At 43.2% G+C, this 17,728-nt stretch overlaps 1 protein-coding gene across 1 annotated transcript; it reads left to right on the forward strand.

Moving 5' to 3' along the window:
- Positions 1–4,657: 4,657 nt before the first annotated feature.
- LOC306919155 (RPA-related protein RADX-like) lies at positions 4,658–12,298 on the forward strand (the record flags this gene model as incomplete). The annotated part of the gene is made up of 4 exons (XM_079531984.1): positions 4,658–4,939; positions 6,457–6,605; positions 9,897–10,239; positions 12,166–12,298. Coding segments are annotated over exons 1-4 (643 nt in total), but the record flags the coding sequence as incomplete, so codon positions are not given.
- Between the last annotated feature and the right edge of the window lie 5,430 nt (positions 12,299–17,728).

A 17,728-nucleotide genomic window follows, 5' to 3' on the forward strand; every position in this document is an offset into this window, starting at 1 on the left:
TCTTGAATATCAAAGACAGCTGCCTGCAGACGAATTGACTAGGGCAATTAACAGGATCACCCATATGCTATGAGCACAGTAGCACACATTATGGATAGAATTATGATTTCCAGATTCCACATATACATACATGTATACATAGGGGCATTACCTTTAATCCTCCCGACACTAAAACATATCGTCATTGATGGAAATAAAATTCCGGCGACCCCAAGGATCAATTAATAGATTTCTGTAATGCTAATTAGAAAGGACTGTAAATATATATATACCTTCAATAACCCAGCAGGGAGACCAAATACCGTGCTGTATTTACCTTAAAAATTTGTGATTAGCCCTTTAAATCTTGAATGACAGCCACGGTACCATAAAAAATCACACCCGTGTGAACTGAGTGGTGTAAGGTTTTATATAGCATGATCAGCTGTGGTCTGACGTAATGTCTAACGTAATGAAATAAGGTAAGGTATTATGTAGCCTGATCAGCTCTGATCTGACGTAATGAAATCACACCCGGATGTGATTTCACAACTGGCTTTTTCTGTGCAGAGAAAATGACCACGGTTGCTACGGTCATCCAGTTCACCCGGGTGTGATTTAATTACGTCAGAAATAATTTTGAACATAGCAACCATGGTCATTTTTTTATGCACACAAAAGCCAGTTGTAGGAGTGGTTTACACCACTCAAAAATAGAAGGATACCTTAAAAACGAATTGGAGACAGACGAAATAAAGTTCTGAGAGGAAGTTTAAGGTTTTAACTGTAATTTTTAGTAGGTAATAAAGTCAATTTACATAGAGAATGTGCTACATGGTTCAGATAATAATAATAATAGTACAATACATCACTATAATTTAGAGTATTCAATTGTTCCAATATGGATCCGAACTGAACCCGAACCTGAACTCCTCTTCACAGTATGTCCCAGGCATTAATAGTGCATCTGACGTCAGTTGTTGATAAACGTTCATTGGCTCAATAGATTGTTCATTTCCGCAATATCCCACGGTGGCGCTGGTTGTCGAGCACTCATTGCACCAGCACATGGATGATGATACTGGTATCGTGACATCTTCCTTGGTTCCGTCATTGAGGGCCATAGACCGGGAAAGGACATCTTCCTTGGTTCCGTCATTGAGGGCCATAGACCGGGAAAGCACAGAGGCTGGCGTTGCTATGGCAACCTGAAGATAACATTTCTTTCCCTGCTAGCGGTGAACTCTTAACACTCCCAACGCGGATCGCGTATCAATACGTTATCAATTAATCAAACGTCGGGTGCGGATCACGTATCAATACGTTTCAATCACTTTTTTATAGCATACTTTCATTCATCTTTTTACCCACCCGGACAATGAAGAACCATCGCCCTATCATTGCTGCTTAGTCCAGCTCACGTGATCAGAAAAAAAAAAAAAAAAAAAAAAAACCCTCCCCTCCTGAAAACAGGAGGGCGGGCCGCTTTACGTGTAGAAGCCAGTGTAATGGCGAACGCTGAACGGAACGCTGCCTGAACACATATGCACCAGATCGGCATTGCAATGCAACGTCTGCAACACACATGGACAGATGCATGTTTCCTTCTTCATACTGTAGCGACCAAACGATCCCCGAGCCTACAATACTACGAACTAACCACAGTATCGAGAGGGGCCGCCACGACAAGACAGTGTTCCGTTGGTGGATCACGTATCGCCATGCAGAGCCGTCATAATCGGAGATCGCTCAGACGTGTGATTGTAACGCTTTTTTATTCATTATAATTGTAGTGATAAGACCGCAATGAACGCGTCGGGGACGTAATCGACCCGGGTGTAATGTATAACGAACTTTTCCGCGACCTAAACCGTGGTGTTGTCATCTGTGGAAGTCATTTTTTCCTTCTCGTCGACATCACAGCCGGGTGACGCTTTTTTTTCCCTCCATCGCCCCCAAGCTGCATGCCCATAGCCTGGCTTGGCCAGCCTCATAGCGGGGATTCACTGAAGATTCTTCCCCGGAGGAAACATCAGTGAACCCTCGCTATGAGTCTGGCCGTGCCAGGCTAGCATGCCCAGGCATGTTCCCCTACACTAGCTTGAAAAACAAAATCAGCTGATGACAACGCGTCTCACCGTTATACGATAGTTCTGAACCGAACGGTGGAATGGGACTTTTTATAGCCGTACGGATCAAGACTTTTGCTGCCCAATGTGCCCATGACCCCCCCCCCCCCCCCCAATGTTACTGCGATCAAAACAATGAAAGCAGTGAGATAGATTAGGCGAGGCGGCAATCATCATCATCATCAAAAAGAAAGCATAGTTATGAAGGTTTATAGTCAGACATTGACAGGCAGATATAACAATAAACACAATAAATATGCTATACATCCTATACATCGAATGAAAGCCCTGAATGTGTACTTTTACGAGGAAAAGAGTAAACATTGATCCCATGTACAGTTTGTCATAAATTGGATACTGGGTGGATGCACATTGCGCCCACCAGATATAACTGCAGAGAAGACATGGACCCGAACTCAATATTCACAAAATAAGGCCTATAGCGACATATAAATACTATATACCGTATGAAACAGAAGACTCTCTGCTTTCATAAGAAAAAAACTTCTACTGTAGTAATAATAAAAATCACACCCATGTGAAGTGAGTGGTGCAACTCTGTCCCATATTCTGTTCTGTACTTATTCACTACAGCTCGCTATATACGGACTGAGACAGAAAGTCATGTAAACCTTTTATTTACAGTTTGGTCTGTAAACTTCTACTGTAATAATAAAAATCACACCCCTGTGAAGTGAGCGGTGCAACTGTTCTCTACAGTTGCGCGGTGCAATGGTAGAGAACAGTTGCACCGCTCACTTCACAGGGGTGTGATTTTTATTATTACAGTAGAAGTTTACAGACCAAACTGTAAATAAAAGGTTTACATGACTTTCTGTCTCAGTCCGTATATAGCGAGCTGTAGTGAATAAGTAGAGAATTAGAGTTGCACTGCTCACTTCACAGGGGTGTGATTTTTTTATTATTACAGTACAATTTTTTTCCTTATGAAAGCAGAGAGTCTTCTGTTTCATACGGTATATAGTATTTATATGTCGCCATAGGCCTTATTTTGTGAATATTGAGGAGTTCACGTCCATGTCTTCTCTGAAGTTATCTGGTGGGCACAAGCTGCATTCAATAACCAATTACTGTCTAACTGTACATGGGATCAATGTTTACTGTTTTCCTCGTAAAAGTACACATTCAGGGCTTTCATTCGGTGTATAGGATGTATAGGATATTTATTGGGTTCAATTTTATATCTGCCTGTCAATGTCTCTGACTTTAAACCATCCATAACTCTGCTCGCTGTTCAAGATAACCACTTCCAGGCAAATGCAGGTGTTGCAAAAATGTCAATATCTCCAGAATGGAACATGGTAAAATCAAAATGTATTTTTTTAATTGAAGTGGACAAGTTCAGCTTTCTTTTGATGTAGGCGTGTGATTCTCGCTATAAGAGAACATTTTACTGTGGGCCCCCGAACAAGGCCTTTGTGCAATGTTAAATGGCAGCAACATCCAAATAGGCCTGTTGAGATCTTCCAGCAATCAAAGTGTTAACAGAGAAAAGTGCTCCTTCTCACTAGGCTCCAAGGCCACACTGATATCGAAGCAGCTGCATGTAAACTAAAATCAAAACAGCACACTACAGTATGGTGACTTTTGTGGCTACAGGCAGACAGTATGGAGACTGAATAAGGAGTCAACAAGATATATGATATTAAATCTGAATGTGGCATCAGGAAATCCATAATATAAATATGATAAAATAATATAAAGGATAATATAGGGCTGAGATGATTTGGCACGTGGATGGTGACATGACATAAATAGGATAAGGAGAACAACCCGGAGTAAACAGGCAGTAGGCTAAGAGTAAAATGATAAAAAGGGCAAGATGACCAAATATGACCTATATGGAACACGGTCTGGGCCCAAAGTTCTATATGTGTTGACCAACAGAATATGATGGAGTGGACAACTTGACATGACGTGTAAACAACATGTCAGAATTTATCTATCAACTTACGTCACCATCGAAAACCAATTACACCCTGGTATTGGGTCCTTCAATCCACATCTTTTCATTGAGAGCTAGTTATACCAGTTATTACCGTATAATTAACCATTATTATTATTATTATTATTATTATTATTATTATTATTATTATTATTATTATTATTATTATTATTTACTATACCCTCTGAGCCAGCAGGCATTTTTTATTTTTATTTGGTTTATATTGGTTGCTTATTTCAGTTGTTCTTGGTGGTTCTGTCAAACTCGGGGGTCCTTGAAATGAAATGGAAAGGGTTGAAAGTCACTGAGAGCCGTTATACAAACGGGGGTCCGCCTTAGAGTATATATTACTTTAAGGGGTCCGCAGGCAGCGCAGGCTGATGAATAAGTGTCAATGTGGTGGTCCTCCTTCACATGGAAAGGTTCGTTGAGATTGAGAACCTAAATGGCTTGTTTCTCTCGCAACATATGGCAACCCAACACTGGACGTGACGCAATCAAAGTGCGCCCGGCTGTAGTGTTGTTGTGGATGTTGTTATGGCAACCAGCACTGTCCGTGACGCAATCAAAGTGCGCCCGGCTGTAGTGTTGTTTGTTATGGCGGGGAAAACTGAACGAACACAAGACAAAAGTGTTTATCTATAATACTGTTATGAATATCTAAAGTATAACTATATGGGCAGAAACACTAGTTAATAACAGATACATAGTTTATGTTTGTTATAAATATAATTGGACAGAAACACCACTTATGTGTCGTGTTGTGGTTGTTGTTATGAACGTGTAGTTTGTCAGTAACGTGTGTGAGACTGTATTTACACAACACATTGGAGCAGAGTTGTTAAACATGGACAGAACCTTACAGGTATGTACTGTAATGTTCCAAAACTTACATTATCATTTAGAGCAGTTTATCAAAGACCCAAATAATCTAAAGAATATGTTGTTTATTTGTTGATTGATTGATTTTGGCCACAATTCCATGATGTTGGTACCATTAGGAGAGACAACATGGTGTTGGTACCATTAGGAGAGACAACATGATGTTGGTACCATTAGGAGAGATAACATGATGTTGGTACCATTAGGAGAGATAACATGGTGTTGGTACCATTAGGAGAGATAACATGATGTTGGTACCATTAGGAGAGATAACATGGTGTTGGTACCATTAGGAGAGATAACATGATGTTGGTACCATTAGGAGAGATAACATGGTGTTGGTACCATTAGGAGAGATAACATGATGTTGGTACCATTAGGAGAGATAACATGATGTTGGTACCATTAGGAGAGATAACATGGTGTTGGTACCATTAGGAGAGATAACATGATGTTGGTAACATTAGGAGAGATAACATGATGTTGGTACCATTAGGAGAGATAACATGATGTTGGTACCATTAGGAGAGATAACATGATGTTGGTACCGTTAGGAGAGATAACATGATGTTGGTACCATTAGGAGAGATAACATGGTGTTGGTACCATTAGGAGAGATAACATGGTGTTGGTACCATTAGGAGAGATAACATGATGTTGGTACCATTAGGAGAGATAACATGATGTTGGTACCATTAGGAGAGAACATGATGTTGGTACCGTTAGGAGAGATAACATTGTGTTGGTACCATTAGGAGAGAACATGATGTTGGTACCATTAGGAGAGATAACATGGTGTTGGTACCATTAGGAGAGATAACATGGTGTTGGTACCATTAGGAGAGACAACATGCTGTGTTGAAGAAGAAAAAAAAATCACACCCGTGTGAACTGAGTGGTGTAAGGTTTTATATAGCCTGATCAGCTCTGATCTGACGTAATGAAATCACACCCGGATGTGATTTCACAACTGGCTTTTTTTGTGCAGAAAAAATGACCATGGTTGCTACGGTCATCCAGTTCACCCGGGTGTGATTTAATTACGTCAGAAATTATTTTGAACATAGCAACCATGCTCATTTTCTTCTGCACACAAAAGCCAGTTGTAGGAGTGGTTTACACCACTCAAAAACAAGAATTACAAACATTTGTTGATACAAAAAGTGAGGGGCGTTCTTATCATTGCACATCATCATCTCATACTGGCCAATCAGAATGCCTGTTGCCACAAATGTATGTCATATTCGGCGGACATTTGATCTAATTTCTCCTTTCATTGTCGTTGGTAAATATGAGACGTGTGGAGACAAGATGACAGACATTTTCCCTTCATTGTCGACGGCATTTAATGTTTGTGTTGCAGACATTTTGTGGGGACAAATGCTGTATATAGGAAGGGCTAGCGCCCCTCATAAATATAAATGCATTGTTTCATTCATGCATTCATTCATTCATCACTCACTCACTCACTCACTCACTCACTCAATGACTCCATTCCAGGTTCCAGATGGTACTCCAGCAGCAGAATCCGTGTCTTTCCTGCAGCGCTGGCTGCGTTCCGGTTCCACTTCGGGTTCCAGTGTGTCAGAGTGTCGGGTGCCGGTGGCCGTCATCGGACTGCACAGATACCTGTCACCTCCTCAGACACGGTAAACATTAGTACCAGATACCTGTCACCTCCTCAGACACTGTAAACATTAGTACCACAGATACCTGTCACCTCCTCAGACACTGTAAACATTAGTACCAGATACCTGTCACCTCCTCACACGGTAAACATTAGTACCAGATACCTGTCACCTCCTCAGACACGGTAAACATTAGTACCAGATACCTGTCACCTCCTCAGACACGGTAAACATTAGTACCAGATACCTGTCACCTCCTCACACGGTAAACATTAGTACCACAGATACCTGTCACCTCCTCAGACACGGTAAACATTAGTACCAGATACCTGTCACCTCCTCAGACACGGTAAACATTAGTACCACAGATACCTGTCACCTCCTCAGACGGTAAACATTAGTACCAGATACCTGTCACCTCCTCAGACACTGTAAACATTAGTACCACAGATACCTGTCACCTCCTCAGACGGTAAACATTAGTACCACAGATACCTGTCACCTCCTCAGACGGTAAACATTAGTACCAGATACCTGTCACCTCCTCAGACACGGTAAACATTAGTACCAGATACCTGTCACCCCCTCAGACACTGTAAACATTAGTACCAGATACCTGTCACCTCCTCAGACACGGTAAACATTAGTACCAGATACCTGTCACCTCCTCAGACGGTAAACATTAGTACCACAGATACCTGTCACCTCCTCAGACGGTAAACATTAGTACCAGATACCTGTCACCTCCTCAGACACTGTAAACATTAGTACCACAGATACCTGTCACCTCCTCAGACGGTAAACATTAGTACCACAGATACCTGTCACCTCCTCAGACGGTAAACATTAGTACCACAGATACCTGTCACCTCCTCAGACACGGTAAACATTAGTACCACAGATACCTGTCACCTCCTCAGACACGGTAAACATTAGTACCAGATACCTGTCACCTCCTCACACACTGTAAACATTAGTACCAGATACCTGTCACCTCCTCAGACACGGTAAACATTAGTACCACAGATACCTGTCACCTCCTCAGACACTGTAAACATTAGTACCACAGATACCTGTCACCTCCTCAGACACTGTAAACATTAGTACCACAGATACCTGTCACCTCCTCAGACACTGTAAACATTAGTACCACAGATACCTGTCACCTCCTCAGACATGGTAAACATTAGTACCAGATACCTGTCACCTCCTCAGACACTGTAAACATTAGTACCAGATACCTGTCACCTCCTCAGACGGTAAACATTAGTACCAGATACCTGTCACCTCCTCAGACACTGTAAACATTAGTACCACAGATACCTGTCACCTCCTCAGACACGGTAAACATTAGTACCACAGATACCTGTCACCTCCTCAGACATGGTAAACATTAGTACCAGATACCTGTCACCTCCTCAGACACTGTAAACATTAGTACTAGATACCTGTCACCTCCTCAGACGGTAAACATTAGTTCCAGATACCTGTCACCTCCTCAGACACGGTAAACATTAGTTCCAGATACCTGTCACCTCCTCAGACGGTAAACATTAGTACCACAGATACCTGTCACCTCCTCAGACATGGTAAACATTAGTACCAGATACCTGTCACCTCCTCAGACACGGTAAACATTAGTACCAGATACCTGTCACCTCCTCAGACGGTAAACATTAGTACCAGATACCTGTCACCTCCTCAGACACGGTAAACATTAGTACCAGATACCTGTCACCTCCTCAGACACGGTAAACATTAGTACCAGATACCTGTCACCTCCTCAGACACTGTAAACATTAGTACCAGATACCTGTCACCTCCTCAGTCACTGTAAACATTAGTACCAGATACCTGTCACCTCCTCACACTGTAAACATTAGTACCAGATACCTGTCACCTCCTCAGACACGGTAAACATTAGTACCAGATACCTGTCACCTCCTCAGACACGGTAAACATTAGTACCAGATACCTGTCACCTCCTCAGACACTGTAAACATTAGTACCAGATACCTGTCACCTCCTCAGACACTGTAAACATTAGTGCCAGATACCTGTCACCTCCTCAGACACTGTAAACATTAGTACCACAGATACCTGTCACCTCCTCAGACGGTAAACATTAGTACCAGATACCTGTCACCTCCTCAGACGGTAAACATTAGTACCACAGATACCTGTCACCTCCTCACACACAGTAAACATTAGTACCACAGATACCTGTCACCTCCTCAGACACTGTAAACATTAGTACCAGATACCTGTCACCTCCTCAGACACTGTAAACATTAGTACCACAGATACCTGTCACCTCCTCAGACACTGTAAACATTAGTACCAGATACCTGTCACCTCCTCAGACACTGTAAACATTAGTACCAGATACCTGTCACCTCCTCAGACACGGTAAACATTAGTACCAGATACCTGTCACCTCCTCAGACACTGTAAACATTAGTACCAGATACCTGTCACCTCCTCAGACACTGTAAACATTAGTACCAGATACCTGTCACCTCCTCAGACACGGTAAACATTAGTACCAGATACCTGTCACCTCCTCAGACACGGTAAACATTAGTACCACAGATACCTGTCACCTCCTCAGACGGTAAACATTAGTACCAGGGCTTCTCAACGTGTCCTTACACGGACAAATGTGTCCGTGGCAAATTCTATACAATCTGATATTTATATATTTTTATAGAACACTGATGCAATATTGATATTGATATCGGATCAGCAAGTGTAAACACAGTCATTACGACGACATTCAACGGCATTCCAGGTGACTAAAATGTGACTAAAACTAAATGAAAACTATTCAAGAGACTACGACTAAAACTAAAAATCAAATCCCCCCCCCCTCCCAGCCCTGCACCTCAGCATCATAAGAGATCCAGTATAAGTCATTTTACACTTGGTTGCATGCTGAAAATAGCCGATCTTCAAGCTCACAACGTGTCGCGCTGCGATGCGTTGTGAGCTTGTAGATCGGCTATTTTCAGCAAGTGTAAACACAGTCATTACGACGGCATCCAAAAACACATTTTAGTCGACTAAATCAACTAGATGCACGGCCGGGCTACACCAGGCTTTTCGTGTACAAAACGCGCGTTTACCCTGCGCGAAAAGCCTGGTGTAGCTTGGCTGTCAGTCGACTAAAATCGTATGACATTTAGTCGACTAAAACTAGACTAACACTATGACATTCCAGGTGACTAAAATGTGACTAAATGACAACTATTCAAGAGACTACGACTAAAACTAAAAATCAAACCCCCCCCCCCCCCCCCCCCCCCCTCCCAGCCCTGCGCCTCAGCAGCAGTGTGACTCCTCCCACACCTCCTATGACATCACGCTGACGGACGGGGTGTGTCGGACCAAGTGCCTCCTCCACCCCAGCCTCCACCGGCTGGTCCAGAGCAGCGCCCTGCGCAGCGGCGTCCACGTCAACCTCACGGGATGGCGCTTCGTTCACGACGAGACCAGGGTGGGCCGCGGAGGTCACGTCTGCATCACCGAGGTCGCGCTCTGCGACCCCTCCTCTCCTTCGGAGGAGGGGTCCGCGGTGCTGGCCAACGTGACGGACGTCGACTCGCTCCCCCTGGTGGCGGCCAGAGGCGACGGCGTGTTGGAAACATCGGCGACGGTAAGACCTGCGGTGGTTATTAGCGGACATACATCACTGCGTATATCTTGTCTACGTCCGAGTATAGACATGCCCCGCCTGCCTCTGATTGGCCGACCGACTCTGCCGGCCTTAGCAGAGTTTCCTCTGAGGTGGAAGATACATGCTGGATAGTCTGCCGTGAGGTAGCCTGGAACTCAGATACATGCTGGATAGTCTGCCGTGAGGTAGCCTGGAACTCACCTATGCTTTTTATGGCATAGGCAGCTCCCGGCAGAATCCGCCGGGAGAAACTATGCGCAGCTGCGTGACATGAGACTAATTACTTAGAGCGACAGAGAGAGAGAGGAGTGTGTGTGTGTACGTGTGCGTGTGTGTCAATTTAACAAAAGTGCAGACGATCAGAAATCAGCAGAGAGTGAGTGATGTTTGCGCTACTCGGACCCAGACTTTTTTTTTCTCCCTGGAAATAAAAACGTCTGGGTTTCCGAGGCTAGCCGTGAGGTTACTCCATGGTGGGAACTGTGAAATAAATAAATAATACAAGTACGATATATAATACAAGAGTAGAGAATGACAGCTTGGCAGGCGCGACAGTAACTTTTTTGTTTTTGTAGAAGAGGCAAACTAATATTGTTTATGCCGTTGGCCTGTTTATGTGTAAACTTGAAACATTATTGTACTGTAAAAAGGTCTCTTTTCCCTTGATCTTTATCTGTTTTAGTATAACAGTATTAGTTTACTATAATTAGATTAATACCTTGATCTTTATCTTTTTTAGTACAATAGTATTAGTTTACTATAATTAGATTAATACACGACAATCAACACTAACACTTTAATTTAGAACACAGCAGCCAAATCAAATCATAGTACATACGTGTTCAATCAATTATTCAATCAAAGCAAACGGCACAAACAACATTAGTTTGCCTCTTCCTCCTAAAGTTACAAGTTACTGTCGCGTGTTGCCATTCTCTTGTACTTGTATTATTTCCCATCTCGGAGGACAGGCAAGACGGGCAGACTGGGCAGTGTCGGTAGGCCAATCAGAGCCAGGCGGGGCGTTACCATGTCTATGGTAGGCCAATCAGAGGCAGACTGGGCAGTGTCGGTAGGCCAATCAGAGGCAGGCGGGGCGTTACCATGTCTATGCTCGGACGTAGAATGGATATACGCGTTGGAACCCACCGTTTGGCTCACGTACTGATGGCTATGGGTCACGAGTAAAATATCCCCTTAACCCATTTTGACCTGATGTAAAAAAAAAAAAAAAAAAAAAAAAGGATTCTGAAAGAATATATATTCAAAGATTTGTGCCGCATTTTTACGATTTTTCAAAAATAGCAGACCTACAAGCTCGTAGCGCGCCACTCGGTGGCGCGCTACGAGCTTGTAGATCTGCTATTTTTCAATAGCTAAAGTATAACATAATGCTTAAAACACCAAAAGGGGTTCCCGCCCAGAATGGGTTAACCCATTCGGTGCCGAGTTCGCCATTTTGACGCCGGTTTTAATATCAATTGATTACGGTTCACGTCGGTGTCCTGTACGCGCTCATAACACTCCGGCTGTGGTGCGATGGGGAAAATACATTAAAAAAACGGAAATGAAAATTCCGGCTGGTCTTACGGTGTCTACGGAGACGCAGTTTTAAGAATCGTAATTTCTGTTGATTCTTCTTTTTGGCTCAAAACAAGCTTGACTTGCGCCTCATTTCTCTGAATTTGATATGATTTGATCCGGTTTACAAAATGTATACAAATAACAATCGATTTAGGGTTTACCTGACAAAATGTAAGAAAAAAAGTCAAAACATTTCATCAATAATGAGCTGTCAATCACCTGTGACATCAATAATGAGCTGTCAATCACCTGTGACATCATCAATAATGGGCTGTCAATCACCTGTGACATCATCAATAATGGGCTGTCTATCTGTGACAGGCAGTGCAGTACGACACCACGCCCCTTCAGCTGAGCAGGAAGCACTACCTCCCCTTGTGGAACGATGAGGACCCCGAAGGCAGCGTGTGGCGGGGACCCCCCCAGGGACCCCCCAGCACTGTGGTGTTAGACGGTAAGGACCCCCCCATCCATCTTCAACCACTTATCCGTAGCCGGGTCGTGGGGGCAACAGCTCCACCAGAGTGCTCCAGACTTGCCTCTCCAGAGCAACATCAGTGACTTCCTCCTGAGGTCCAGAGGCGTTCCAAGGCCAGTGAGTCGATGTGTTTCCTCCAACTGCGCCTTGGTCTGCCCCGGGGTCTCCTCCCAGTGGGACGTGATCCTTGGTCTGCCCCGGGGTCTCCTCCCAGTGGGACGTGATCCTTGGTCTGCCCCGGGGTCTCCTCCCAGTGGGACGTGATCCTTGGTCTGCCCCGGGGTCTCCTCCCAGTGGGACGTGATCCTTGGTCTGCCCCGGGGTCTCCTCCCAGTGGGACGTGATCCTTGGTCTGCCCCGGGGTCTCCTCCCAGGGGGACGTGATCCTTGGTCTGCCCCGGGGTCTCCTACCAGTGGGACGTGATCCTTGGTCTGCCCCGGGGTCTCCTCCCAGTGGGACGTGATTCTTGGTCTGCCCCGGGGTCTCCTCCCAGTGGGACGTGATCCTTGGTCTGCCCCGGGGTCTCCTACCAGTGGGACGTGCCTCGAGGACCTCCCTAGGAAGGCACCCGAGAGGCATCCTAACCAGATGCCCCGAACCACCTCAGCTGGCTCCTTTCCAGGCGAAGGAGCAGCGGTTCTACTCCGAGTCTTTCTCGCGTGACTGAACTTCTCACCCTATCGCTAAGGGAGATGCCAGCCACCCGTAGAAGAAATTTCATTTCGGCCGCTTGTATTCGCAACCTTATTCTTTCGGTCATGACCCACACTTCATGACCATAGGTGAGAGTAGGAACACTTCATGACCATAGGTGAGAGTAGGAACACTTCATGACCATAGGTGAGAGTAGGAACACTTCATGACCATATATAGAGTAGGAACACTTCATGACCATATATAGAGTAGGAACACTTCATGACCATATATAGAGTAGGAACACTTCATGACCATAGGTGAGAGTAGGAACACTTCATGACCATATATAGAGTAGGAACACTTCATGACCATATATAGAGTAGGAACACTTCATGACCATATATAGGAACACTTCATGACCATAGGTGAGAGTAGGAACACTTCATGATCATATATAGAGTAGGAACACTTCATGACCATAGGTGAGAGTAGGAACACTTCATGATCATATATAGAGTAGGAACACTTCATGACCATAGGTGAGAGTAGGAACACTTCATGACCATAGGTGAGAGTAGGAACACTTCATGACCATAGGTGAGAGTAGGAACACTTCATGACCATATATAGAGTAGGAACACTTCATGACCATATATAGAGTAGGAACACTTCATGACCATATATAGAGTAGGAACACTTCATGACCATATATAGAGTAGGAACACTTCATGACCATATATAGAGTAGGAACACTTCATGACCATATATAGAGTAGGAACACTTCATGACCATATATAGAGTAGGAACACTTCATGACCATATATAGAGTAGGAACACTTCATGACCATCTGATGACTCGATTATCCTACACAAGAATTGAGTTCACGATTCTCACACGATTACATTTTTTTTCCATGAAAATATTTATTGTTTTTATTAGTCAAAATGTATGAAGGATGGATGGATAATGCATTTATTATGTGTTAACCCATTCTGGGCGGGAAGTTAACCCCTTTTGGTGTTTCAAGCATTATGTTATACTTTAGCTATTGAAAAATAGCAGATCTACAAGCTCACAACACGTCGCAGCGCGACGTGTTGTGAGCTTGTAGATCTGCTATTTCCGGTCATTAGATATTTTAAGATGAAAGTGTATTTTCTAAGTGATCAAACTAGCACGTTTTAGAAGCATCCTCCAGAAACAGGAATGGGCTCAGAAAAATACCCTGATTTCTTCAGCCGGTCGGCCCTAAAGGTCTTTATTACATTTCTTCAGCCGGTCGGCCCTAAAGGTCTTTATTACATTTATTCAGCCGGTCGGCCCTAAAGGTCTTTATTACATTTATTCAGCCTGTCGGCCCTAAAGGTCTTTATTACATTTATTCATCCGGTCGGCCCTAAAAGTCTTTATTACATTTATTCAGCCTGTCGGCCCTAAAGGTCTTTATTACATTTATTCAGCCGGTCGGCCCTAAAGGTCTTTATTACATTTATTCATCCTGTCGGCCCTAAAGGTCTTTATTACATTTATTCATCCTGTCGGCCCTAAAGGTCTTTATTACATTTATTCATCCTGTCGGCCCTAAAGGTCTTTATTACATTTATTCATCCTGTCGGCCCTAAAGGTCTTTATTACATTTATTCATCCGGTCGGCCCTAAAGGTCTTTATTACATTTATTCAGCCGGTCGGCCCTAAAGGTCTTTATTACATTTATTCAGCCGGTCGGCCCTAAAGGTCTTTATTACATTTATTCATCCTGTCGGCCCTAAAGGTCTTTATTACATTTATTCAGCCTGTCGGCCCTAAAGGTCTTTATTACATTTATTCAGCCTGTCGGCCCTAAAGGTCTTTATTACATTTATTCAGCCGGTCGGCCCTAAAGGTCTTTATTACATTTATTCAGCCGGTCGGCCCTAAAGGTCTTTATTACATTTATTCATCCTGTCGGCCCTAAAGGTCTTTATTACATTTATTCAGCCTGTCGGCCCTAAAGGTCTTTATTACATTTATTCATCCTGTCGGCCCTAAAGGTCTTTATTACATTTATTCAGCCTGTCGGCCCTAAAGGTCTTTATTACATTTATTCAGCCTGTCGGCCCTAAAGGTCTTTATTACATTTATTCAGCCGGTCGGCCCTAAAGGTCTTTATTACATTTATTCAGCCGGTCGGCCCTAAAAGTCTTTATTACATTTATTCATCCGGTCGGCCCTAAAGGTCTTTATTACATTTATTCATCCTGTCGGCCCTAAAGGTCTTTATTACATTTATTCAGCCGGTCGGCCCTAAAGGTCTTTATTACATTTATTCATCCTGTCGGCCCTAAAGGTCTTTATTACATTTATTCATCCGGTCGGCCCTAAAGGTCTTTATTACATTTATTCATCCTGTCGGCCCTAAAGGTCTTTATTACATTTATTCATCCTGTCGGCCCTAAAGGTCTTTATTACATTTATTCAGCCTGTCGGCCCTAAAGGTCTTTATTACATTTATTCATCCTGTCGGCCCTAAAGGTCTTTATTACATTTATTCAGCCTGTCGGCCCTAAAGGTCTTTATTACATTTATTCATCCTGTCGGCCCTAAAGGTCTTTATTACATTTATTCATCCGGTCGGCCCTAAAGGTCTTTATTACATTTATTCAGCCTGTCGGCCCTAAAGGTCTTTATTACATTTATTCAGCCGGTCGGCCCTAAAGGTCTTTATTACATTTATTCAGCCGGTCGGCCCTAAAGGTCTTTATTACATTTATTCAGCCGGTCGGCCCTAAAGGTCTTTATTACATTTATTCAGCCTGTCGGCCCTAAAGGTCTTTATTACATTTATTCATCCTGTCGGCCCTAAAGGTCTTTATTACATTTATTCAGCCTGTCGGCCCCTAAAGGTCTTTATTACATTTATTCATCCTGTCGGCCCTAAAGGTCTTTATTACATTTATTCAGCCTGTCGGCCCTAAAGGTCTTTATTACATTTATTCATCCTGTCGGCCCTAAAGGTCTTTATTACATTTATTCATCCGGTCGGCCCTAAAGGTCTTTATTACATTTATTCATCCTGTCGGCCCTAAAGGTCTTTATTACATTTATTCATCCTGTCGGCCCTAAAGGTCTTTATTACATTTATTCAGCCTGTCGGCCCTAAAGGTCTTTATTACATTTATTCAGCCGGTCGGCCCTAAAGGTCTTTATTACATTTATTCAGCCGGTCGGCCCTAAAGGTCTTTATTACATTTATTCAGCCGGCCGGCCCTAAAGGTCTTTATTACATTTCTTCAGCCTGTCGGCCCTAAAGGTCTTTATTACATTTATTCAGCCTGTCGGCCCTAAAGGTCTTTATTACATTTCTTCATCCTGTCGGCCCCTAAAGGTCTTTATTACATTTATTCATCCTGTCGGCCCTAAAGGTCTTTATTACATTTATTCATCCTGTCGGCCCTAAAGGTCTTTATTACATTTATTCAGCCTGTCGGCCCTAAAGGTCTTTATTACATTTCTTCATCCTGTCGGCCCCTAAAGGTCTTTATTACATTTATTCATCCTGTCGGCCCTAAAGGTCTTTATTACATTTATTCAGCCTGTCGGCCCTAAAGGTCTTTATTACATTTATTCAGCCGGTCGGCCCTAAAGGTCTTTATTACATTTATTCAGCCGGTCGGCCCTAAAGGTCTTTATTACATTTATTCATCCTGTCGGCCCTAAAGGTCTTTATTACATTTATTCAGCCTGTCGGCCCTAAAGGTCTTTATTACATTTCTTCAGCCGGTCGGCCCTAAAGGTCTTTATTACATTTATTCAGCCTGTCGGCCCTAAAGGTCTTTATTACATTTATTCATCCTGTCGGCCCTAAAGGTCTTTATTACATTTATTCATCCTGTCGGCCCTAAAGGTCTTTATTACATTTATTCATCCTGTCGGCCCTAAAGGTCTTTATTACATTTATTCAGCCGGTCGGCCCTAAAGGTCTTTATTACATTTATTCATCCGGTCGGCCCTAAAGGTCTTTATTACATTTATTCAGCCGGTCGGCCCTAAAGGTCTTTATTACATTTATTCAGCCTGTCGGCCCTAAAGGTCTTTATTACATTTATTCAGCCGGTCGGCCCTAAAGGTCTTTATTACATTTATTCATCCGGTCGGCCCTAAAGGTCTTTATTACATTTATTCATCCGGTCGGCCCTAAAGGTCTTTATTACATTTATTCATCCGGTCGGCCCTAAAGGTCTTTATTACATTTATTCATCCGGTCGGCCCTAAAGGTCTTTATTACATTTATTCATCCGGTCGGCCCTAAAGGTCTTTATTACATTTATTCAGCCTGTCGGCCCTAAAGGTCTTTATTACATTTATTCATCCTGTCGGCCCTAAAGGTCTTTATTACATTTATTCATCCGGTCGGCCCTAAAGGTCTTTATTACATTTATTCAGCCTGTCGGCCCTAAAGGTCTTTATTACATTTATTCAGCCGGTCGGCCCTAAAGGTCTTTATTACATTTATTCATCCTGTCGGCCCCTAAAGGTCTTTATTACATTTATTCATCCTGTCGGCCCTAAAGGTCTTTATTACATTTATTCAGCCGGTCGGCCCTAAAGGTCTTTATTACATTTATTCATCCTGTCGGCCCTAAAGGTCTTTATTACATTTATTCATCCGGTCGGCCCTAAAGGTCTTTATTACATTTATTCAGCCTGTCGGCCCTAAAGGTCTTTATTACATTTATTCATCCTGTCGGCCCCTAAAGGTCTTTATTACATTTATTCATCCTGTCGGCC

Source organism: Electrona antarctica (genome assembly GCF_951216825.1).
Source record: "Electrona antarctica genome assembly, contig: scaffold_39, whole genome shotgun sequence".
In the NCBI taxonomy this organism is placed as follows: Eukaryota; Metazoa; Chordata; class Actinopteri; order Myctophiformes; family Myctophidae; genus Electrona; species Electrona antarctica.